At 39.8% G+C, this 26492-nt stretch overlaps 1 protein-coding gene across 2 annotated transcripts; it reads right to left on the minus strand.

The window, feature by feature from the left end:
• On the minus strand, positions 1-26492 carry smad6b (SMAD family member 6b). 2 transcript variants are annotated; one of them, XM_032584107.1, is made up of 4 exons: positions 24987-26492; positions 19626-19682; positions 17506-17571; positions 1-745 (listed from the first exon to the last, which is right to left on the minus strand). In XM_032584107.1, the coding sequence occupies exons 1-4, from the start codon at positions 25786-25788 to the stop codon at positions 204-206; spliced, it is 1467 nt and encodes a 488-aa protein (XP_032439998.1). In that variant the 5' UTR covers positions 25789-26492; the 3' UTR covers positions 1-203. The 2 variants fall into 2 exon arrangements, with proteins under 2 accessions (XP_032439998.1, XP_032439990.1); XM_032584099.1 differs by having other exon boundaries at positions 2-745; positions 17494-17571; positions 24987-26489.

The following is a 26492-nucleotide window of genomic DNA, read 5'->3' on the forward strand; positions in this document are numbered from 1 at the left end:
ATATACATATATATATATATAACTTGCCAAAGTGCATTTTCTGTTTTTCTTCTTGTCCATATACACATTGCACATACATAAATAATGACATTGTAAAAATGACTTTGTATTTACATGTATAATATATATTTCATATAATATATAAAACTTTATATTAAATTTAGGTAGATGATATTTGGGATAGTTTGTAGGGTCCGTTTGTGTTATCTATGGTTGTTGAGAAGGATCTCCAGCCAGCAAGGGCAGGAAGTGATGAACTGTCTTGAGTAACAGGGGCCCCAGCCTTTAGCAAAGCTGATGCGCACACTGTTGGGGTCATAGGGTCCATCCAGGAAGTCCGAGTCTTGGGAGTGCCTCAGGAGGCACGAGCGCTCATAGTCAAACACTTTAATGGAGTATCCTGGCATCACTTTTCGTACAACCAGAGTCCTACTGTTGGGCATGTCCAGCGTAGGCGAGTTGACAAATATGGGGTGCTCGCTTCGATTGTACGCCCAAACGCCATCGGGCTCTTTGCTGAGGAGGATACCGTAGCCGATTTTACCCCGCGTGCGTAGAACGGTGCTGCTGCGGTGATCCAGGTTGAGCTGGCCCAGGCAAAAGCCTGTTCCCTGAGGTAGGTCATAAAAGATACTGACGGAGTGCTCGTATACTGTGTAGAGGCGGCCCACGCGCGTGCGGTGCTCCCAGTATGCCACGTTACACCAGTGGCTTTGCTTCGGGGCATCTGGCGACATGCTGGCATCTGGAAGCGACAGAGAAACAGTCATTAAACAAAACATAAACAAAAGTAAACAGAGCTATTAAAAAGGAATGGTTGAGATCTAAGGGATTAACTATCTCTTTTTTATTGTTCACCGCAGATGGACACACTATTAAAATGACTGAAGGAGGCACCCTATTGAAACATTACCCTGGCATAAATATCATATCACACTCACACACAGTACTATACATACCCTGAGGGTGTACTGAGGTCAGTTCAGTTAAGAATATGCACTTCCTCACTCAGTCTCAAGAGGGCACTGTAATAATTAATCACTGACCACCTAGCAGAGCTGCTCAATGCTCTCTGCTCATGCAATTTTAAAGCTGATCATATTTACTTGAATGAAACAGGGTTTTAGCACTCATACAGTCCAGCTACGTTAAAACTTTTTGATAAGTTTATTTAAAGGCAACGCTTACTTCATAATGTGTTTCATTGTTCCAGTGGAACAAAGCTGGCATCTTGCTCCTAAACATCTCAGCCCAGTAAATCAGCTTCTTAATTCAGTTTCATGGCTGCAGTCAGTGAATTCTTTTCAGTGACAGCCCTCAGCACTCCACAGTGAGTTACTGCTCCCAAGGTAGACTTCGATCTTTACCATAGACACACACACACGCTGATGACTGCTCCCAGAGACTGTTTCAGTCCACTCTGCTCGTTGCTGTTCAACATTTATATAGCTCATAAAATCTGTGGTATGAGCGGAGGGAGAGAGGCTAGTGGACAAGGAAGAAATAGGAATGACACTCAGAGAGAATTCCATGATCTCACATCCGTCCCTTCTCCCTCCTCTGCTAAAAAGTAAAGGAACCCCCTTTCTCCTCTTCACTCATCTTCCTCACATTCCACAGGAGTGTGTGTGTGAGTGGGGTGGGAGGGTGATGGGAGTAGGCCAGGCAGGGGGTCCCCCTCCCCCTTAACCGGGCTCTTCCCCCTACTGCGGCCCAGGGACGGCATTCAGCTCCCTGACAACTTAGCACAAGCCTGTGACCCGCTGACCCCCCAGCCTTCATGCTATCAGCTCCCATTAACTCACACACAGAGTGATGCCATTATTTTGCTTCAGAGAGTCTATTGGCACAGAGGATTTAAAGCCTGGGCCTGTGGCCCCATTCCTTTCAGCCCTTCTGCTCTCAGGGCTTAATGACCGCCCACCCCATTAACAAACGCCTTTAAGGTGGAGCATTGTGGATCCACACAGCACCAGAATGCCTCGCTCACCTCCTACCCAACTAAAGCTTTCTGCTGAGTGACCCACACTAGTAAAGTTTATTCAAAGATTAGCAAAAACGTTGACCAGACTTGCAGAGACAAAAACGCCTGCTGGTTTGAGGCGCTCTATTGTGGAGGGGTAGGGGGGAGGAAAAGAGTGACGGAGTGAGCGTGAACGTGCAGCGGGTGGAGTGGGGTGGTAGGGGGAAGCTGTAGACAGGCTCTCTGTGTGTTTGCGCACACACTGATGGCTGAAATGACCCCCTCTCTTCAGGGGCCCCAACATGCATGTGCCATTAGTGAATTCCACACTCCAGCTCCTCCACTCTTGAGCTCGGCTTTAACTGCAGCCTGGCCTGGCCACACAAAGAACTCAACCCCGACTCATTTATGGCCCTCTATTGTCCCAAATCAAACACACATCAAGGTAGCACAGATAAAGAGAAAGCTGTAAATGGCTAATGTCTAAGAGAGTTTTGACAATTGTAGTTAGTTTTCAGACTTAGTAAGAAAGCAAGAGAGGAGCAGGAAGCAGAACGAGAAGGGGAGAAGGGGAAATTGGAAATATATTTCATGTTAGCACGCCATCAACCAAGGCTTTTCTTCTTTAAAATGGTTTTACATCAATCATGCGGCAATGTATCTTTTATATATGTTATTTTTTTATTTTATTTTGTGGAACTTAATAATCTTAATAATCAAAACTTAATGTTTTCACTTATTCCCGACTGAAAGGACTTTTTATTTCATCATACTGAATCTAACATATCGCTTTTACAAGCAGACATCTTCCCCTGCGTTTTTAAATTTCAATACTTGGATACTGCACATTTTCATCTATATTTCACAAACAAATTTCAGTGGGTATGAAGCCCTGATTAGTAGTGGTGGACCATAAAGTGACTCAGACACAGATCCAAGCGAAGCCGGGAGCAAAACTCAAAGTTCAGACATGAGGCGGCGAAGTCAGGGCGTGTCCTCCTCCCCCTCCCTGACCACAACATGGACACCCAACTCTCTCAGACTCCACGTCTTGCTTTTTAAGAGGGTCTGCTCTGGGCGGAGCGATGACGGCTGGGAGCAATTACTGGCGCTCTGCATCCATTTAACCCTGCCACCTTTTAACAGCTCAGTTTACCCATTAGAATTGTAGCGCATGTTATTATTGTTATTTTATTCTCAAAAGCCTCTCCTCTTAGTGTCAGTCTCAGGGTTGTTGGGCTCCACCGTGGCATGGATGTTGCATTTCCTACTTTGTACAGCCTGAGGCAACAATCTGAACAATTGGAGTTGGAGTTAATGAACTCCAACTCCAATTTAGACCTTTCACAGGTCTAAATTGACAAAATTGATGGAAAAAAGTGTTTAGTCCATAAGATTTTCTAAATTAGTAAAAACGTTATGGTTTAAGCAGGTAGCAGTGTTGTACCTATACGATTGGAGCATTATCTGTTTCAAGAAGCTGAAAGACCCTGAGAAAATTTGAAGAACAATTGTTGAAGCTCACTTAAAAGAATTGCTGGCTCCTCTAAAGCAAAATATAAAGGCATTTTGAAGATTTCATAACCATTTCACAGTATTATATAGGGCTGCTTGACATCACAAAATAATGTGATGACAGTTTTAGTGGTAAATATTGTAATGATATCTAAATATCTAATTGGCATTCAAAATGTGCCACAGTTAAAATGCATCAAACAACACTTTTTGATATCATTACTACATCCACTGACATTGCAATGAAGTTACACAGTATATATAATTAGGTAAGTCATTTACATAACCTGCTTATGTCAAACCTGTCAAATGGAAATAAATGGAGCTTCTTCGACTGGTAATACCAAGTAAAAAAAAAATCCTGGCCGCTTTGCGCTCAATGGTGAGTTTGGATAATTACTGTTAAGTACACAAAAATGAGAGCCTGAGAGTTTCAATGGCAATTCTTGATGATCGTCCAGTAATGCTTTTAAAGAAAGCATGAAAAGCAAGAGGGGATGGGTGAGTACAGAGGGAGAATCAGAGAAGAGCTGCCCCAGGGTAAACACGGATCGGCAGCCTTGGAGTGAGATGAATGGGAGGCCGAGTGTCAGGGACAGGCAGACAAACAACAGCTTCCCCTCCGTGCTAACATTTCCCCATCAGGATCTGGGGCCACCCCCCCCCCTACCCTCTTCATCTCTCCATAAAATGAGTGGGTATAGGAAAAGCACAGATTCCTCAGAAACTTTTAATAGGAGTGAAAAGGGGGAAAAAACATAAAATGGATGCAAGGCTCTTTACATTGAGGGGAGGAGTGCATCAGTGTCTGATGTTGTGCCAGGGATAAGATCCTCCTTCAGCTAAAAGTCTCTTCCAGCAAACTGATTAGAGGCTCAGAGAGGAGGTCAGGAAATCAACAGCTATGACTGTAAGCAGTCATAGTTTTGCCTGATCAACAATTGGCTGGTCAAAAAACTGCAGAAATAAAATCCTTTTCCAATCAGTGAAAGCACCACACCTTCTTGCTAACCGGCTGCCCTACAAACAACACCCTTTACGGCTGCAACAGTAAGCGACAAAGATCCAAAAGTCCTTTTCATAAAAAAACTGGAAGGGGAAGCAGACTACAATTAAGGTGATCTGTTTTCTTGTGCTCTCAAATTCAACTGAATTGGGACATGTTGATTGCCTTTTGAAATTTCAGAGACAATGATCTTCATTCTCAGTCAATCAGTCAATAAATCAACCCATGTATTCACTCGAGTTAACAAGTTTTATCATTAATTCACAAACACATTCTCTTACAACACTTACTATACTCAAGTGAAAAGACTGGTTTAAACAAGAACAAATCTTGTTTAAACCTGCACCTTTCTCAATAATTACAAAATGAATTTCCATGTCAAATGCACTAAATTAACAATATAAGTTGCAAACAATACATCAAATCTTATTAGCTCAGAAATGTATAAGACTGTTTTTTCCTCTAGGCAATATACATGTTTCAGTAAAATTAAACCTGCTGTCAAAGCTGAACTTTTATAAATAATATCAAAATCAAAGTGATGAACTGAAGATTACTGTGGATGTATAACTGATATATTAACAACGATGGCTGCTTACAGCATAGAGGCGATTGTCAGTGATGTTCTTTTACCACATAGCCTAGTTTTAAAAGAGCAATGAGATCGGCAGGTCAAGCTTTACCAAGCATACAGATAGGAAGTCAGTCTCAACATTCTGATCTTTCTATTTTGATAAAATAAGCATGCCTGTGTGTATTTTTTTTACCCTCAAGCCATAAACAACAATGTGAAGTAAAAGCAAGTGACCCCAAGTCTCTTGCCGCAGTGTATGGTATGGCTTTAATTTTGTGGATGATGATGAGCACAGGCTTTACTGAGCAGGCCACATTTAGGCTGGCGTCTAGGCTATCGCTGCCATCAAAGTCGGCTTTATCAGACAGACATGCTAACTGGAGCTGCTGTTACATGTCTATGGATTTTTCTCCCTGAGGTCTGGTCTTTCTCTGCCGAGAGAGAGAAAGGGGAGCAAAAGATACAGCAACAGAGATACGTGCCGGGAGAAAACAATGTGGGAGCCCAAGAAACAGAATCCAGTCACCAAACCTTCCTGGTCACAATGGGAATGCTTTACATTGTCATCCACTTCCTCTGTTTCTGTTTTGAGGATGACCCCATGAGAGAGGAAAAGTGCTGTGCCCCAGATAGCAGATAACTAACAGAATCCATAAATTAAATCAATAAACAACAGAGGGTGTAAAAAGCACAGGAAGCTAAGGAAGGTAATATAGCGGAGTTGCTGAGGTTGAGAGGGAACTCTCCTGTATACACAAGTGAAGTTATCCCAGAGAGGCCTGGGAGACGTTTCCAGGGCATGTAAAAGTTCTGTGAAAACTGCAGGGGGTTGTTTGTGAGTATGTCAAATCTACAGGCAGCCTTACAAGTCGGTGGAGTCTGACAGAGCATCAAAAGCAAAACAGTCAGGGAACAGCCTGCTGGGTGGCTGCGCTCTTTCACCTCCTCGTGCAACCTTTCTTTCTGCGTGTGTTTTTGTGTGTAGGGGTGAACGTGTTTGTTTGCTGGTGTGTGAAGGAGGTTTGAGCCAAGTGGGCTGGAGGATTTGCATAGGGGAGACCCAGCACATTCCTGAACCTCTCCCTCGCTGCACCTCCTCACTTCCTACTCAGGTTAAGGCCTCGTGGGCAGCAAGGAGGGTTTGTTTCTCATTTTTTACAACTGTTTTTTTAATCAAGCTTTAAATGCATCAGCCTCATACTGAGTCATCAATACAACAACAGACTGAAACTCAAAGACAACGCATTCTTTCCTCTGATAAGGTGAGATGTCTAAAACAACTGGTGATGAGCAAATTACTTTTATTTAATTTGCTGATAGCTTGCAGCTGATAGCTTGTCTTTGACACAAAAGTGTAATGAGCACTCTAACTTTATAAAAAATGTTAACTTGATCAACTTAATACATTTTCATATCATAAAAAATAAGTACCAATCATTATCTCCACAAACAACAAAGATAAATAAACGGAGCTTACATTGCAACAAGACACTAAAAATGTTGTGAACGTTACAAAAAATAACAGTTTTTATTATGGTCAATACAGCAATATGGCTGACTGCACAGGGAGCCATTTAATCAGGGAGTGGCAGAAGCACTTAAAACAAACAAGTTACTTGATGGCATAGTCTTCAAGCTCAGTGTTGTTACAGTGTAAGCACTCAGGGAAAATATGGCTTGAAGGAGCCTGGTGACACTGGAGTTTGTGTCGGAGTCACAGATTCTTATGCTGCATTAAATTAATTGACTACCGAACTAGAGTTTTTTTTAAAAATGCATTACATTTACATCATCTCTAATCCAAAATATAAAATATTGTGCCACAATTTTATTCTGTTTGTGAATGAATAGAAAGAACATTTTTTGTTTGCCATTACAATTATCTTAGTTTGAGATAAGGATGCATATTGCTCTAAATAGTAGCTGAATAGTTATTCCTGAACTAATATATTCTACACTGATTAAAAGTTCTTTAAAAAAAGAGTCTTGATTTGAGAAACTTTTTCTCAATTGCTAAAAAAACAACTTAGGATCTTGTACAGGGTAACAACAACTGGCAGTGGCTGCAGACAGTCAGAGGCAGTTATAATATTCAATAACCTACTGTAAAAATATCACAATCAGCCTCAGGTAAGCTGCATATGTCATGGGACATAGAAATGGCAACTCTTTAATTTTCTGAATTCAATGTTTTGCAGAGGTGACATATTTCGAAACACAAAAAATATTTAATCACATGACGAATATAAAATTTTAACATTTCAATATAAATGTGTTTATTAGGTTTAATTCAGTTCTTTGGCAAAGTATAAAAAAATCTACTTTCTAGTACTGTCTAATTTTTTAATAAAGAAAAGAAAGTACACATTTCATACCACAGAAAATCAACAATTCACTTTGTTGAGATAAAATCCTGAATTCATCTAATTTATTACATGATCTGGAGACGTACGGTGACTGGGTTCTACTTAATGCCAAACTGGTTCACTAGTCATGATGCTAAGAATTATTAATACTTTTTTCTTTTTTTTTTTTTACAGCGACTGAGGATCTTTGCACAGGGAGATGTTTGCCAAGACTTTGGCTAACATTATCATGCTTCCTCCTTCCTTGAATATGACTTGTTGATAATTTGCCTTCTTTTCTTTGTGGTTCCAGCTCACCGTGTGTGGAAAAACCTTTGTTTTGCTGCTTTGTTATGCCATTGACTTTAAACATTGTTTTTATTAATAAGTGGTTTTTATAGAAGAATGCTTACATTACTATCAGATCTCTTCAATGCAGTAATTTATTGAACCTCAGCTAAGTGTTCCCTGAATATAAGGTGTGAATTGGGTTTAGGGTCCAGATCCATGTCAGGATTTTGATCAATGCTGGCCTGAAAGGTTTGGATCTAAATGGACCGTTACATGTAAATTTATAATATTAGTCTAACTAATTTAAGGAGAAAGGTAGGTGTTTTGTTACCACCGAACTGGGAAGTGAAGGTGGCTATGATGGACAGAGCTACTGTTCAAACAATGGCTTTCTATTGATTGGCCCAGTGGATCAGAGTCTGTGAGAAGAATGTGTTCTGTCAGGATAATGTGGCACCAGAGTTTCTGTTTCAATCACAACACTTGCTCGACTGAAACCCACACTACTTCACCGCGGGCATCCAAACACTAGCTCCCCAAACAAAGACAACTGTTTCCCCCCCAAGTCAGAGCGCTCACAACAAGAGAGACATTCATTAAAAATGCAGGAGCGAACATTTCCAATTATTCATAAAGTCCTTCCCTGTCAACATCTGAAAAAAAAATACAGAACTTACAGGGAATGGCAGGATTTCATTAAGTAAATTATGTGTTGGCAGTCGCAGACAAGAGTGGGGGAGAGCTTTCACCAGAACTCTAATCTAAGCCGTACCCTGAAACGCGACAGCCTGACTGCACAAAGTCAGGCCAGCAAGACTTTAGAAATGTACACAAATAAAAGATAAGCAAAGCACACATGGCAGAAGTAGATATAGTTTTCCCAGAGGACCCCAATCATTGTGAGCTAAAGAATATGCATGCTTTCATTCTGTAATGACAACCACTTGTGAAAACATAATTCCAGAACACAGATTGTTTTGTCATCTTGTTCATTTAAAAAGTATTTCTAGCAAGGTTTGAAGGGAACTGTATCTCACAAAAAGACCAGAATATGTCTTACACACTTTTCCAAATTTCAGGACAAGAGACTGAAATGAAGATAGTTCCTATTAGAAACAGGCTGATATAAGATTCTGATAGAACGATAACCTGAAGAAAACACAATATTTCTCTGTATCACAGTATTTGTAACAAAATTAACATGTTGCTATTACTATTATTTAAAACAGAAAAGAAACTGTAAATGCTATAGCATAAGAAGCTCATAATGCCAACTAATCTAAAGCTATTATCTTTTAGTAGGTGCCTATTTTGTTATATCTGCTAACATTCACAGCATAAATGTCATCTTTAGCTTTACTATTATCGTTTTTTTATTATTTAGCTTAAATTTCTGAACAGTATCCCAAGAGCTCACATTTGGTGATTGCCAACCCTAACTTTGGGAACCCCAGTTTCAGAAAAATAAGTTCACTCAAGCATATTATCTGAAACCACATTAACAGGGTTTTAACCATACTATGACATAAAATTCTTCCAGTTTATTATGGCTATAATTTTATAATTTAAAAAGCCGTAAAAAAAAATTACGCCTAATTTTTAAGTTAACATCTACAAAACTTTGCCATGCTTTCACACAATGCTGGGTTCCTTCAGTCACCCACTATCATTATCCTCCAGCTGCAAGAGCCTTGTTAAGAGATGTAGGATGACACCGGATTCAACAGTTAATCCACACACAGCATTCAGCAGGCTCCAAGAATGCCCTGGCTATGCTGAGTTTTAAAAATACTGAGAGCCATAGGCTTAGGCACAACTGTCAATGCTCCTCTGGGGAGGAAGGGAAAAAATCTTGAATCTATTTTTGCCTGCAATCAAACCACAGGTTTAAATCATAGCCAACCAAGGCCAGTGTCTGGATTTATAATTGTGGGTGAAATGGTCAAAAATTAAAAACCTCATCCACTACTGGAACCACCTTCACATAGCAAGGCTAACACATTTACACAGTCCGGCTCAAATGGAGTATTGTTCCCCTCGCTCGCTTTGAGGGGAGGCACACGAAAATGCTAAACTAACAGTTGGACATTCCATACATATTTAATGGCACTGCACGCTCTTTATTTGTTGCTGTAACCCTGTGCCCTAAGCTGAATGAATGGCCCTTTTGGTGGAGGCAGGCGGGTGCTGCTCTGTGGTGTGAGGGGAGTGAAGATGGCAGCAGGAGCCCTCCCAGAGCACAAAATTAGCTGACTTTCTTTATTTGCTGTGGCAGAATCGTAGCACACCTTATGTTGTTTATTCATACTTTTTTCTTTGAATAGTCTGTTCTAAAATCTCTACACAATCCTAACTGAGCTCGGAAAATTTGCAGTTTCCAGTCATATGTGATGATTTCTCTATCAGGTTAGCCTGTGAAATGTTAGCTAAACACACACTAGCGCTGGCACCACAAAGCTCCACAAGCAGAAGCAGATAAATGCTGTTCTTTAAAGCCCAGAAATGTAGTTCTGTTGACATGCAAGTGGAGTCAAAGCCCACTCTGAGGACTGCTTTGGATTAGCCCAGCTTTCACTCTGCGTGGAGAGGTCACATTACCTCACCACATTGAGAACTTGTGTTGGCAGTTCTGACTGCGAGTCACCTCTCAAAACAAATTTGTGTCAAAAAAATATAAATAAAGTGACAACTAAACTCGCTTCCCCCAGGTCTGAGTCAGATAAAGATGATAAAAGTGTTTATTTTAAAGTTATATTTCTACAGCATGACAGGCCACACATGAAGAAAAACACAATCAATAGGAATGAAATTCCTATTGATTGTCCTACAAACCTGTCAGAGACTTATCTCTTATAAGTTACCTTTAATAACTTATTGAAGTCTGCAAAACTGAAAATTTTTTCAAATATTATTTTAATGATCCATGACAACAATAGTTAAAAAAGCATATTATACTAGAGCATATTATAGTCAGAGCAACTCTATGGAGGATCCTCACTGTTCCAGCAAAAGCCAAAAACAAACAGGCCAGATATCTGACACAATACAGTATAACAATGCTGAGAAAGGGAAAATGAAAAATGGCCTTATCACTTTTATCAATGGCTCTTTTTTCTGTGTGTACACGTTACGTAAGGGGAAACGGAAGCTAGCCTCGCAGAACAGGAACGGATACTTGAGACGAGGACTGTGGGTACAAGCCCTGCACCGCCACAGAGCGAACACAGCTCAAGACCCTTCAGGATGTATAGTTATAACCTTCCACCCACAGTTTAAAACAGACGCCGCAAACTGGACATGACAAACGGGTGAGGAGAACCCCTTAATGTCCCCTGAGATACTGGCCTTCTCTTTAACATTCCTCCCCCCCACTGTCAAAGAGGCAATTCACCGCCTTGCACTGCTACAAAACCCAGGCAGCTTTTTAAAACAGGATGTTTGTCTGAGGCCTCCTTCCCCTCAAATAAACAATCCGCAAAACCTGATTTCAGGAGGCCGAGTGGAAGCACTCGAGTCACATTATTTCCACATCCCGTATCCTGCAGCATTCTGACTCCTGAGGGAGTGTGGGCGGCCAGGCGCTGGGAAGGCTCGGGGCTGCGGTAGAAACCTGAGGCCATGTGCCAGGTTTGAGGGGGAAGACGGGTTCGTGCTATATCACTCAGGGGTCTGTAGTACAAGGAAGGGGTTCAGAAAGGAGATTTTTCAGACTCATTCTATTATAAATCAAATAACAGACACATCTCAGCAGCTTTCACAGTCTGATCTGCAAGAATGGGCCAAGTCTAAACTGCATTAATCAAGAGAAGCATCACAAGGCTTGACTGGACTGCCTAATTATTCGCCATATTTCCACCCATCTCTGACACAGACAGAGGGAATGATTTGATGGGGAATGATAGTCTCTTCCTGACACAGACAAGCAAGTGTGATTAGTATTGATTGCATAGCTTAATTTGTTTAGCTCTGGCGTGAAAATGTATGAATGTGGATTCGTGTGAAGACACAGAGGAAGATAAATAGACTTGCAGATTTATAAACAAAAGGAATGCAAACGCCTATTCAGTCTCACTGTGTGACGCACACTACAAATTCTCAGTGCAATTTGCTCCATAACTCAGCTGAGGTTTGTCTGATCTAGCCAACAACTGCATTGCTCTGCATGGAAGAATTAGTCAATACCTGAGTGGACTTGACAGAGGGGCTTTCTGCAGAAAGAATGCTCAGAGAGTCAGTGACACTTTTGCAACTAGAATAATGTTGATATACGATTCTTGTGATAGCTTCTGTTCCACCTGCTTGCCTAAGGTAATCCCGACAGTTTATTATCCTCATCGAGAAACTTTAAATCTTTCAGCTTCTCTGCTATAGCTTCCAGTAGATCAAAGGAAAGGGAAGGCAGAAGGTAGACTATGTTCTTTGGTGAATGCACATTGCAAAGTTGATGGAATAGGCTTGCTGACAACACAGCGTCAATACTTGATCAATGTATACAGACAGTGCTGTGCAAAAAGTCTTTAGTCATTCCTAATTTTTTTGCTATTTTGTGGTGAGGAGTATTCAGGAGAGCGTTTCAACCACCAGCTGGACTCTGACCGGGCAGGCGAGATTAAATCCAAACAATAAACGCGGCATTGTAATCGTAACACCTGACAGACAGGTCAGGGATAAAGTTGTGATCAGATTGGGTTATAAAACAATATCCTAAGTTTTAAACATCCGACAAAGAACTGAAAAATACATCATCCAATAATGCAAAGAGTACAACAAAAATTCACAATGTAGGAGCATTTGTAGACAGGACTACTATGCACTCCAAATGACCTCAAATATTCAGCTAGAACTACAACAGTGTGGATAATACCAAAGCATAGTCATGTTAGAATGACCCAGTCAAAGTCGAGACAAAAATAAAAAAAGGATCAGTAAAAGCTGACATTCAAAAATGTTATTCTTCCTATCTAAGCAAGTATGAGCTATTTGGCATAGATGGATGGCTTCAAATTTCAGTTTCTATGTGCAGCTGATATATACATGAACCAAAAATCTTGAATCTGCGAGCAGAAAAGAAGTTTTGTAAAGCATATACCCATTCATCAATACAAATGCACTGTACACTTTTCAAATTTCTTAAAAAAATAAAATAAAATAAATTACATACTGTATATATACACGGTATATACTGTATATATATACAGTACAGACCAAAAGTTTGGACACACTTTCTCATTGAATTCAATGAGAAAGTGTGTCCAAACTTTTGGTCTGAACTGAGTACAGACCAAAGGTTTGGACACACAGTTGTGTCCAAACTTTTGGTCTGTACTGTATATATATATATATATATATATATATATATATATATATATAGCGAGAGAGAGAGAGAGAGGCTATGAGTCATTTTCCTTTCACTTCACATCTATTTTGTATCGATGTACTGGATAAAATGCTAATAAAATAAACTGAAGGTTATGCATATGATGTGATGCAAAAGGCAGAGAAGTTTGAAGTGTATCAACACCTTTGCAAGGGACAGATACATTGTACCTAGGCTTCCTATATTCACTGGAACAGCTGGTGAGCAGTTGTGACAAATCTAAAGAACTCCCGATGTCAGAGACAATGCGACAGGACAAAACATCAGTGTGTGTAAACCTCCCCTCGGACAGGAAGCAATGAGACATGCTTCAAAAGGCTTAATTTTGATGCCAACAAAACGAAGCCCCAGCTTTGTGCAGGCAGACCAGGAGAGCAGGACCAGGAAAACCACATTCCCTCACACACTGGGGTATATTAATGCCAGGGTACAGAGCTGAGTAACATGATCCACTAATCAGACAGCCTGGTGGTCCTAATACAGTAGTACATCAATTTTTGAGAACTGGAAATAGTCAAAATGCCTACAAAACGTGGTGGAAGAAATATTGTAAAAATGCTGTAACATACTCATGGAGAACCATTCGATTAATAACTACGACATTTCACAACAAGGCAGTGAGTTGAGAGAATTGCTATTCAAATTCCACTGAATATACTCTGAAAAGTGGTAGAGCAAGCTTATCTAGAACACCAACCAGTTCCGATCTGTTTCTTTGCCATTGTGTGATGCAGAAGAATGCTCACTGGGTATTTCTGTAGCCCTGGGCTGCAAACAGAAGTTGATTATCTGACAACACTTCACCTAGCTAATGCCCCCAAGACTGGGGTTTCAAGAGATTTACTTGTTTCTGCATGACAGTTGGAGTGTGGATCCCAAAAACTCTGGTTACACACAGACACATGCTGTAGTTTGCTTTGATGTTCAACACAGAATAATGTAAAAAAAAAAAAAAACAGCAGCAAAAAATCAGTGCCTACACTAAGTCATTCACAACTTAATCCCTTTTAACAGTTTTGTCACATTACAACCACAACTCATTCAGTTTTGTTGGGATGGCCTACCTAAAAAACCTAATATATGTAGGAAAACTAATACTACATATAACCCTGAACAATTCATGCCCACAATGAAATGTGGTGGTGGCAGAATCATGGTGTTTTGGTATTCTCCTCAAAGTCCAGACCTAAATTCTCTTCAAAATCTATAGAAAGACTTGAAAACTAATTCTTCCACACACTGTGGCTTAAAGGTGACTGAACTTGAACTAGTTTTTAATGATCAATGATCAAACATTCCAGTCTAGAGATGAGCAAAGCTGATTGAGTTGTACAGCAACGTAACTACAGCTGTAATTGCAGGTACAGTTGGAATTGACTCAGAAGCCTAAAAACAAATGAACGACACACTATTAAGGTTTTAACTTGTGAAATAAAAGTTGATCCATGAATATTTTTTTCTCACTTCCTAATTCAGCTTTATTTTGTGTAAAAATGTAATTCATTAAAGGAATATAATTTGGCAAAATGGAAAAGATTTAAGGATTCTTAATATTTTTGCAAGAGAAATGGTCTGTGCCTTCTGTGGATACATTTCGATCCCATGACTTTGAGTAAATGCAGTAGATGCAGTTTTGAAAAACGGCTTTATATCTAATTCAAATGCAAATATTATAAACAAAAGAACATCATGCGCCACATCAAAGTGGCGATTCACTTTCTTAAGCCCATAGAGCTGAGTGTACCGATGCAGTGTGATCTAAACTGGCCTGTGCAAACAGCAATATAGCTGGAAGAAACCAAAGCCCTGCATGTCTTGATCCTCCCTCACCAGAGCCTCTGAGGAATTGTGGTGCGCGCTCTGACAAGCCCCTCATTTGTTGACTCAGGGAGTGTCGCCGGGCCATGCTGAGGTGGTGACAGCCTGTGCGTGCTGCGAAGGAGGAGGGCGTTCTGCTGACTTAATACATCTCTGCAAGGTAACCATGTCAACGTCTCAGTGTCCGGGCCCCTGAGCTGCGGCAGACCCTTTAATAGGAAACACTGGTCCTCGCCAGCTCCAGACCCAGGGCTCTTACTGAGTGTTCGTTTGATCCTGTGGATGCTGGATGTGACCCTTTCATGAATGGGCGAATGAAAGGCATGTCAATGAAAGGCATGCTTACTGTACCAGGAGAAGGGAGTGTTTCATTTCAAATCAGGAGGACAGGAGGATTTCCAACCCTCTCCTTTGGTGTGGTCACATTCACAGAGGGAACTCCATTTCTAACCCCCTCCCCTCAGCCCACTCAGTCATATTATACAGAGCTTTGCATGGAAGTGGGTCTGCTCACATGCATATGGAAAACTAAGTGTGTGTGTCTGTTTCAGAGCAATCTTGGATCTTATTACGGTTTGATCCCACTCAAATATTTCTTTAAGAAAAACAGAAGAAGGAAAGCCAGCACTGGAGCCAGAGCACACGCCCCTTTGAACCCCTCCACTGCTTACAATGAAACCTTTCTCTTTAAATGGTCCTTAATGTGATAAAGTACAACTTGAAAATTAAACTTCTGCAATGCACATAAAAACTTCAGGAAAACTTCAGGAAACTTGAACTTTAATAGTATTCTTTTATTTTGCAGGCAAGAAGGAAGACTGAAACCCAAAGCTCAACCTCTGTGATCAAAGTGTTTCTCACACATAGATTTATTACTGAGTTGAAACTCTGATTTACAAATAAATTAGGATTTAACTTGCAATTCAATCAGAAAATGAAGCATAAGCAGCACACATCACCAACAACACAGTCTGTCAAACAACACAACTGCCAGTAGATACATGATTTTACAAACATCCCTACATGGTAGTATAATAAAAATATAATAAAAATGATCAAATGATAAGAACCTACATTCACTTTAATATACTCTGTCTTACAGTGCATTTAACATGCACTGTGGCAAAAATACTTTTTTTTGCCATGTTACAACCACAAGCTTCAATTTATCCTACTCAGATTGGTGTGCGACAGACCAAGTTTAATTGTGAAGGAGAAGGAGAATGATGCATAAAAAGTGTGGCGTGCAACTGCATGCATTGACCTTTACTCTGGTACCTCTTAATATAATCCAGTGCAACCAGAGGCCCTTACAATTCGTCAGTTCTCTGATTAAGAATCTACCTTTAGTCACAATATAATCTGAGGTTAGTTAGAGGCAATTAGTGGGCAAACAGCATCACAAAATCCTAGAAGCACAGTCAACAAGTGAGGAGTGATGTTGTTAGTTTAAAGTTCAAAAACAATATTCCATCCTTTAAGCATATCTTGTTAAATAATAACATAAAAAATAAAAAGAGTATGGCACACCTGCAAACCTACAAAGCCATGTCAACAGGCAAAGCAAGGAGAACATTCCTTAGAGAAGCATTCTGAAGGAGTTGCAGAAATTCACAGCTCAGATGGGAGGATCTCTCAATGTTGTACACTATAATGTAAGATTCCTGAAACAGAGGCTGGAGGAAAGCTATTGTAGAAAGAAATACATCAGAAGTCAGATTTTGAGTTTGTCATGAGTCATGCAGGCGACACAGTTAAATTTAAAAGGAAGAAGCTGCTCGGGTCAGAAAAGACAAAACAAAAAACGCATAACATCCTAAGAACAACATCCCCATTTTGTAACATGGCAGTGACAGTAGCATGCAGTGGGAATGCTTATCCTCAGCAAGGGACAGAAACTAATGTTAAAGTTGATGAGGAGATGAATAGTGCTAAATATACTTCTATTCAGAGATGAAAACCTGTTAGAGACTGCAAAAAAGTGGAATCAAAGGTAAAGATTTACCTATCAGAAGGTAAATAACTGTAATCATACTACTAGGACTATAACATAGTAGTTTACATTACACCATTATTTATGTGTTCAAATGGCCCAGGCAAATTCCAGACCTAAAACTCATTGAGGACTCATGGCAAGACTTGAAAATTGATGTTTATAGAAGTTTTCCATCCATTCTGACGCTTGAACTATTAAGTAAAGAACACTAGGAAAGATTTCCATCTGTAGATGTTTAAAGCTTCTAAAAACATACCCTGAAGTACTTGCAGCTTTTATTGCAGTGATGTTCTACACAGTATTGGATAATGGAGATGGATACAGTTGCATAAAACACTTTTGAGCTTGTAGAAAAGTTTGAAAGCCATGTGTTAATTTTTCCTTTCCCTTGATTATTACCACATAAAATTGGAATAAATAAATGTCCTCTCTCCAATGTTCAAAGTTCTCAAAAAGATGTCCTTGTTTGAAAAACTACTTCAGTATTTACATATTGGCCATTTTTTGTTGACAACCTCCATGCAATCATTAATCACGACCTTAAGGACAAAACATTTTTTTGGGTGTCCCTGTTTGGAGGCCAATGAAAGTTGTAAAATCAGACCCACCTGAAAACTCGCCTGGGGTGATGTTTGGTGAGCTGGCTGCCTCGCTTTCAGTGTACGACAAAGTGGAGTCTGAGAGATCTGCAAGATAGAAACAAGAAAGTGTACTGAGATAGCAGCTCTTCAGTTCTCTGTAAAAATCATTTCAACATGTGCAAATTTCACACCAACATGTGGTGTTTGTCCCAAAAACACCACATGGTTTCATCATACCATCAACAACTTAATATATTCATTGGCCAGGATTTAGTGTTCATATTCTCTCTAGTCCTGCTTGTAACTTGCATTGAAATGAGGTTTGCAGCTCTTGTAGGTGATCAGGCTTCACATTTCCATCAAACAATATGTAAAGTTGCGACCAAAATGATTAATAAAACCTTTTAACTTGAAAGACAGTGCATTTATCCCCCCAAAAGGGCAAAAGCAATAAATGAAAGTCACTCACATTAAACCTATTCCTACATATCTGGATGACTTCTTGATCTTTTTGTAGCTTTTTCTCAAAGATTATTAAAAAAGAAAAGCTAGGATAATAAGATAAGTCAAGAATTATATGTGACCTACTAAAGAAATTAATTGTAGTCTCGTATGAACTTGACAACTTTATTCTGATTTCAGCTATGCAAAAGTTCCCTGCTCCTTAATTTTTATTTTCCATTTCGCTTTGACAGTTCCATCAAAGGCTCTCATTGTGATTTGAGTCCAGGACTGAGGTTTTTTCCAATAAGATGTAACCGGACAGAATCCCGATTTTAATTAATTTTGAAATATTCCTGGAATCCTTATCTTTACGGAAAGTACACTGTGTCTTTGTCACATCTTTTTTTTTATGATGGCTGTATATGTTTATCAGATCATGCAGCAGCAGCAGCAGCAGCAGCAGCAGCAGCAAAGAACACCACAACAATGTCCCCAAGTTAGGCTGTTTGTGTTCTTTGGTGTATGGTTATTGGTTATTCCCTCTTACAAGGGACATGCTGTTGAATCATTGGTCTAAAAAGTACCAATTTAGGCGCAACGTTCCATAAAGATCCTGATACTATTTCAGTATTTCATTCTTTCAAACGCACATTTAGTTTGATCTAGTGGTCTGGTTTCCCTGATTTCTTTTTCTTCCTCTTCAACCACACAAAAAAAGCCTAATTTGTGTTCCTGCCATTGTCATTTTGTTCTCCCTGAAACAAATTTTTATTCCTTTCAAAACCCATGCAGATGCACTCCTAGTCAAAAAATTTACATTATCTGATGCTGTTAGCAACAGCAATGTAATGAATCTAACAATATGAAGACGCCACAACCTTTTTCTTTATGGCAATGGATGTCTTGACACAAACACTAACTAGTTGCTTTTTAAGCTATTATGAGCTCATGATGAGAAGGTGACTGCTTAAGAATAGCACTCTGTGCCCATGTTTAAGACTTTTATTTTGAAGAATTGGAAAAAAAAGACTTCTCGTTAAGCCTAACTAATAGCACTCAGCTAAATTAGCTTGAAGAAGCCTTCACTAACCTTTAAACTGTTAGTGTAACAGAATTTTGGATATCTGAGCGCAAATACATTTTGGCAGAGTGACAAATCAGATAAGAGAGTGTACAACTGCTACTGGAATATTATGATTGTTAGGTAACAACACTATTGGCATCTGCTTTGCAGCTTACCCACTAAACTAAATGACTCTGTAATGGGCTTGTTCACCTTCACCTCTTTTTCTAGTCGCAGCTGTTGTCTGACGAGTAATGTAAGCTAACTTTTTAAAATGATATTGCTTTAACTAATATAATTAAATCAATACATAATGTTCAATGTGTAAAAATACTGAATGAATGTTGAGCAATCTTAACATTTTTTAATATATGGTTTTGTACATACATATGGATGTACATACTGTTTCCTTTACCCTTGAATTTATTTCCTGCAAGTTATATATATTTATAATTAATGTCTGTATGGTGTGAGTGATTGAACAAAAGCTAAATCCCTTGTTTGTGCACACAGTGCCGGCCAATAAAGATGAGTCTGTTTGTAAATGACGTGACTATGTTACGAGAAAAATAAAATATGAATACTTCAGGTATTACAGAAAGCTCTGAAAAATTCAATGGCTAAATAGTTCATACAAGTATTTGTTTCTTACCCAGTGGCTTGTGCTCTTCATTCGGGGAAAGCCTCGAATATGGTGGTGGAGGTGACTCTGCAACACAAAACCATGATGTTAATAATCTAAGAATGACCTTTTTGTTATATATACATTTAAAATAAGATAGAACTTTTTCTGGGAACAAAATAGACCCTATAGTATAATAGTGTTTCTGGAAAGCTTTGATGAAAATGGTAAATTAAATATTTGGAATTAGCTATATGTAAGTAATTACCAAATAGTATTACATTAGTTCTGTTTAGTTTTCAAAGGAGCAAAGAAAAAAAAGGCCACAGTTGCAGAATTGAATTCAAGCCACAACAAGGGCTTCAACACAAGACAACATATCAAATTCAACACAGGCTACATCTGCACAGTATAAAAACCAATCTTTTATTTCACAAGCTAGTTAAAATGCTAATAAACTCAACAGAAAACTTTTGTTGCTGTTGTTTAATCATGTATTATTTAATTGATGCAGACCACTGTCTGGCCATAACCTGAAGTTAGCAGTTTATTAAACATGACCAAAACTCTGCTTTTTAATACCACTCCGCCCAAAGAGCCCGCTTGTATCTCATAAAAAGCGAAGAAATGGAGAGAAGCTTGCACAAGAGGCAGAGCACAAAGGAAAGAAAACTTTGTGAGCATGCTGTGACCTCGCCTACAGGGAAAATGGGAAGGAGGAAAGCATAATAGCAGCGGGTCCTTTAAGAGTGGCGGCAGTAATTGCCAGGATCTGAACTCAGTCACTCAGATACACAGCTAGTCAGTCTGGCGCCAGCAGTATGCAAACTGTATATTATCACCACTCCTTCACCTAAATAGCATGAGGGGACCTCCTCAGGACAAAAAGGGCTTTTAAAGTGCAACTTGAAACTGATCTCATTCCAAAAGTATAATGCCTGGCGAATTAAAAGGGAAAAACTTTCTGTCCACTTGGAGTTAAATAAGATCTCTACCTACAGGTTATATAAACACTTTAAGAACTAGTGTGTTCCAATACAGCAATTCAAACTATTTTAGACATGTTTCAGAGTCTCACATATGATTAAACTATTATTCAATCAAAAATTACTCTTCTAACTGTACAACATTTGGTACCACTCTATTTCTATCTTCCCCCTTTTTACAAACAATGTCAAAAGAAGTGATTAAAGCTTGGATTCAAAGCGGCTCTTCTTGAATAGCGTGAAAGAAATACCAGTTCTATTGGGCCATGCATGAGCGCATGTGAGCTATGTCTACTAAGAGCTTTAGTCCCAATATGGGGTACGTGCCTCTCTCACTCTGCTTCCAATTCATCTTGGATGTTTAACTGGGAAGGAAGCTCACATGGCATGATTTCACATCTACATTTCCAGAAGAGTGAAATGTTCCCCACAAATGTTTTAATTATAGTTTATCAGCCGACATTTAAGTTACCATACCTTGATTACAATAAACAGTATATGCAAGAACAAGAGCACAAAAGCTACATCAGTTTTTCAACTTTGCTTCAATGCAGATTGTGATGTCGTTGGCTTTGTGACTTTAAAAGTGCTTGTCATGACCAGCTGGCTCTAATAAACGTAGATGTTATGGAAAATCCGCCCCATGTGCCAGCGAGGAGACAGAAATACTGACACTCACATCTCTACACACGATACCAGGCCTTGTCATCGGGTCACTGGGGTTGAGTGGCCCAGCGTTTAAGGTTTTCCAAATCACACTCTCGCTCCTGCCAAAACTTAATCTGTTTAATATAGGTCAGAGAGGCTCTGCCGTGGAGAGCTCACAACACACACACACACACACACACATACTAACTGAAAGTGACCTGTTGGGCAGCAGGTCCAAATCTGTGGGTGAGGCTAAACACCAACACACATGAGGCAGGCTTTCAGAAATGTATCTTAAAACAAATACACTGAAGCCTCTGACATATTCAGGCTTATATACATGGACTGATTGCTGGTATTAAGATACACTTAAATGTTCTATCATACAGTTCCTACAGTTTAAAGTCATGATAATGAGCAAACAGGGAATGTGTTTTAGCCAAATGTATGAATCACACAATAATGCAATGCTGCTCCTCCTACACCTGTTGCTGTGCATTGTTGGTCAGCAGGCTTAAAGAAGTGCCTATTCATATGAAGGGAGTCCTGTTTAAAAGTACAATTGGCAATCTATAAATGGTTTATATGTTACTCAGCTAATTACAGGCTCTGAAAGAGAAAGTACTATCAGCTTGTTATACTTGTGTTATTCTGCCAAGAGAAATACAGCAATATATGGAATACTATTTTGCACAATTTTTCTTTTTGCATCAAAAGCAAATTAATAATAAATACATCTAACAGATGACATTATTATGAATATAAAACTGACTTCCTTGATTTGTAGTTTTCTCTTAGGGTTGCCCTGAAGAGTTCAACTCTGATATTTTTTCAAAGCACTACAACACAAAACAGGAAAAAATGTGCTCTCCGTAATTTGACAGAGTTAGCAGTTTAAGTGCAATAGGAAATAAAGGATTACAGGTTACACATTAAAGCACATATCTTTATACTTACACAGATTTTTACACAGCTTAAAGAAATGTATCAAAGTACTTGCTGTTTCTTGATGTGTTTTTACAGGCTGAAAATGACAGAAGATCTTAGTTTTGCTGTGTCTTTTAGAGAAAAGAAACATTCTGACTTTTCAGCATGCAATCACTATTTAGAGCTAATTAAGGGGAAACTATCCATTTCCACTCACTGGATGTTTTTTCTGTTGTTTTATTTTGTGCATTTCTGTTGATATTTGTTGCTTTTCATAATATAAAGCAATTAAATCCTGTCTACACACTGTTGCAGTGAGTTACTGTCAATTTTTAAGTTATTCACCAAAGGTGTTTTAATGACAGCACAAAAGTAAAATGAACAAAATGTCGAATAAAATCCATAGATGCGTTGTTCTCTGGTATGGGGAATAATCAAGTATTGGCATCTAAGTCTCTAATAAGTCAGAGAGATACTACATTTTATTTTGAGCACAGCCAAATTGTCTCAAATGAGTGTCATAACACTGCAACTTCTTGTTAAAAGACAGTTTAAAATTGCTCATGTGACAGGGTGGATAATTTTGGTAATTAAAATCCATTTAAACAGAAACAAGAATCTCTGCTTTTTTTCTCTGTGTATCAAAGAAGGCCAAACAAATGACTGATAGAAAAAGTTGATAAAGCTGAGAAGATAATGAAGGCAATAAATTGACTAATCTCCTCATAATTATGTTGTGACATTTCAAATTCCCTTATGCCTTTTTTCCATTGAATAATATTACATGGGTTGGTGTGATTCAGTATGCTGTTTTGTCTGTTTCCGATATAAAAGTGGCCCATACAACCAACCCATACCACCCCACTCCTGGGCCCTCAACAGTTGTAGGACCACAGGACAATGGTTACGTCGGAGCTACTGGCATCACACAACACAGTTCATTGATTGTGTGATATACTGTACATCACTGCTTGCAACAAGCAAGCGTAGCAGTACGTTGCGTTTTTGATGCACTGATATGATGCAACATTAGACGTTTGGGTTTAACTCTACCTGCTCATTGAAAGTTAACTGGTGGCGGTAATTCTCTCTAATGAATACACTGGACCATAAAATTGCGTACCACACTGTGCTGACACCTGTTCTGCTGCTCAGTGTTCACCTCAGAGCTAGTTCAGAGTTCAATGAGGTCTCAAGCAGAATTTGATTTGGGGGATCACTTCCTGTAATTGCCTAACATCAAACATTTTCCACCACTGTCAGCATTTTGAAATCATGATGAAGTTGGGTTTAAGAGAAACCATAAAAAAACAGCCAGCAGTTGTTCTTCTAGTGCATAACACATTAGAAATTCTGATACTGTTATCCAGAAACTAAGAATCACAGATTTTATTAAGTACTCAAGATTTTAAATTACAAAACATGTCTGGATTCCATAAGAAAACTGACAGAGCTCTTTGGTTAGAGGCTGGGGGTTACTCAGTTAGAGCATTTTTACAGAGTTTCTGTTTTGTTCCACGTACCCAAAATTCTAGCTTATTAACAATTTGAAGGTAATGAAAGCTTCCTTGATCCCAGACACAAAAGTCATTTTTAGACGACTTTGTCAACTCAACTTAAGGAACTTTCCAAGCTCAAATTAAAAGTCAATAACATAAATTGCACGTGTCTAGCATAATGTACTTGCCCTTATATCCAGTGCTCAATGTAATAACTTAAAACAGATAAAGTCATACTAAGACACTAACTGGATAGGGTGGGACAGGACAGAATACAATGTAACATTTTTAGGGCATCTTGTGGCATGGGATCTCGTTAGATCCCTACTGATCAACAAATGTCCCATTTTGAGGTGTGCTGGTCATTACACACCTTTGTCATTTTGTACCTTCAGCATTGGTCGTTTATTACTCAGTCTAGTACAAAATGGTTATATCAACAGTTTGTTTCACACTGACCATGCGTCAATTCAGACCCTCCAAGGAGATGCTGGATGCCTAATTTGACAGCAGCTGTCAGAAAATGTTTTGTGACTCCAGTAAATGGCATCTCCAAGTCACTGATAATTAATTTGGTTCAATCAAGGGTCATAACGTAATAGTTTATAAAATGGTATAGTTCAGATTCCCAAATGGAAGATCAGAAACAAAGTAAACATAAGTAAATAATAGAGTTTGTACTTTTGGATAGTGCTTCAAATATAAATCTGGATTGGACTGGACAGGAGGGGGTGAAATATTAACATAAGAAGCAAAGTACTCCAGAATGTCATGTGATTAGTACAAAACAATATCCACTACCAATTCATACAAAAATGTCAGGTACAAGTGACTAAAACTGTAGCGGTATTAAGAATGAATGTTCACAAACTGTATGTCACATTTTCTAAGAATCTACAGAAATGAAAAAGATTAGAGCCAGATTAGAGCATCTAGAAATGCTAAGTTTCTAGAGATTAATGTACAACTCAATTAAATAACGCCATAGCTGGGAATTTTGTGAGAATCAGTCCTCAACTTCAGTAAAAAGTAAACTCATTTGCAATGGTGCACATGGACATGAAATTGTTAGTGTAAAGGTACAAAATGGCATGTTTAGCTATGATATAGGGTTAAACATATATATCAAAGAGCTAACTGACCCATAGCTCATTTTAGAGTGTACTATGTGAGAATATTTGTTTCTTCAGAGCTTCGCTTGTTTCGCTTATGCATTGGGTCGGTTCTGGTTCACCTGGGTGTTAATTTGTGTTCACTGAGAAGAGGTAACAACGGCCAGTGAAAGAAAAGAGCAGCTTCAGACAAGCAGGTTGGAGGAAAGGTGTCCTTACCTGGCCCACAGAGCCGGCTGTAGTGATAGGGGTTGCAGCATACGGTTGGACTGTCCTGGGCCCCAAAGCTCTTGCACTCACAGAGCGGTTTGAGCTGGACCGTGTGCTGCAGGTCAGCCCATCGGTACACTTTGCACACAAGCAGCTGCGGGGATGCCACATGTCCACCCAGGATTAACTCTGTCCTGGAAATCATAACACAGTCGCTGGGCATCCCTCCCCTGGACTCCACCGCCTCCAGCAAGGTATCAAGCGCCTTTTCCTTTAGCCGTTTCAGCAAGGAGTACGTTGCCGTCTTCAGCTCCTGCTCCAACACAGTGCGTGGCATCGCCTCCTGTGCCTCGGGAGAGCTGCTGCCGTCTCCCGGTCCGAGGCTCCTCAGCATGAAGTGGCACGACCCCGGATCCCTGGTGCCCTGAGCCGCCTCGGTGTGGTCCCGCTCTTTAAACAAGCAGCACGTCACCGTCCTGCACTCGCTGTCCTGCACGGAGCGGGGGCTCCCTTGCTCCGGGACGCACACCGCGCCTGCATCTTGGTCCGACGTGACCCCCAAGGCGCCGAAACCTCCGCCGTCTCCGCCGCCGCTCTCCACGGCGCACACGCTCCCTATGTCCCCGAAAAACGACCCGCTGAGGGTCATCGGTCTGAACTCCGTTTTGGGAATTTTCTCTGGGTTGTTGCCAAAAAGATCGTCCCTACAGCCCTCACTATTTCTGCCATTTCCATCCTCCCCTTCTTTATCTGGGATCAAACGGCTTCTCCAGAGTCGCCGCACAAGACCTGAGCGTTTCGTCCTGAACATACGACAACTTGAATATTTAGAAGGGGAGGCTTTATTCTTGAACGGATATACTACTCCTGTCTTTGCAAAACATCAATGACACTGAAATGCCGTGCAGTCGCATGCACAGCCAACTGGAGAGCATAGGTGGCAAAACCGCAACATTAGACTGACGGCTATTTTGTTGCATCTAGAGTAAGAAAACCATGCAACAAATGCACTGCTGCATTCCGTTTAAAATGCATGCATTCAGCTGATTTCACAGTAAATAACCCAAAAACTGCGGCAGATCGCTGTGGAATGGACTGTTTATGTGTTTGATAGGAACAAATAAAACATCATAGCACGATCAGCAACATAATCCAAGCTTGTACCCTTCAACCAGAAACGGTATAAAGTCACAGCCCGAAACACTTTTAACAGCCTCGGATCGACTTTCTACACCGGTACAGAGTGTGAGGTAGCCCACTCCGGTGCGATTAAAATCCCAGGAACCATGCACCAGAAGTCCACAATCCTTAAGATGTTTCTCGTTAAATCCCAACAAAACAACAACAAAAAAACAATTATAAAGAAAACATCCGCGAGAGTTCAAACTATACGCGAAGAGGCTCGATCCGCGGCTGAACAGCTCTCCCGCGTCTCTGCTCAGATCTAAACCAAACTGCAGCCTGGATCCTTTTCTTTCTCCGTTTCTCGCTCTTTTTCTTTTTCTCCCCCCCGTC

Source organism: Xiphophorus hellerii, chromosome 2 (genome assembly GCF_003331165.1).
Source record: "Xiphophorus hellerii strain 12219 chromosome 2, Xiphophorus_hellerii-4.1, whole genome shotgun sequence".
Lineage (NCBI taxonomy): Eukaryota > Metazoa > Chordata > Actinopteri > Cyprinodontiformes > Poeciliidae > Xiphophorus > Xiphophorus hellerii.

What these genes read in the sequence shown, in the direction of transcription:
- smad6b (XM_032584099.1), bottom strand. Translation starts at nt 25,788, where the DNA reads ATGTTCAGGACGAAACGCTCAGGTCTTGTGCGGCGACTCTGGAGAAGC. An exon ending in TGAAGAGCACAAGCCACTGG is followed by an intron (nt 17,572 to 19,625) that starts GTAAGAAACAAA and finishes TCTATCTTGCAG; the next exon opens with ATCTCTCAGACTCCACTTTG. An exon ending in CACCCCAGGCGAGTTTTCAG is followed by an intron (nt 746 to 17,493) that starts GTGGGTCTGATT and finishes TGTCGCTTCCAG; the next exon opens with ATGCCAGCATGTCGCCAGAT.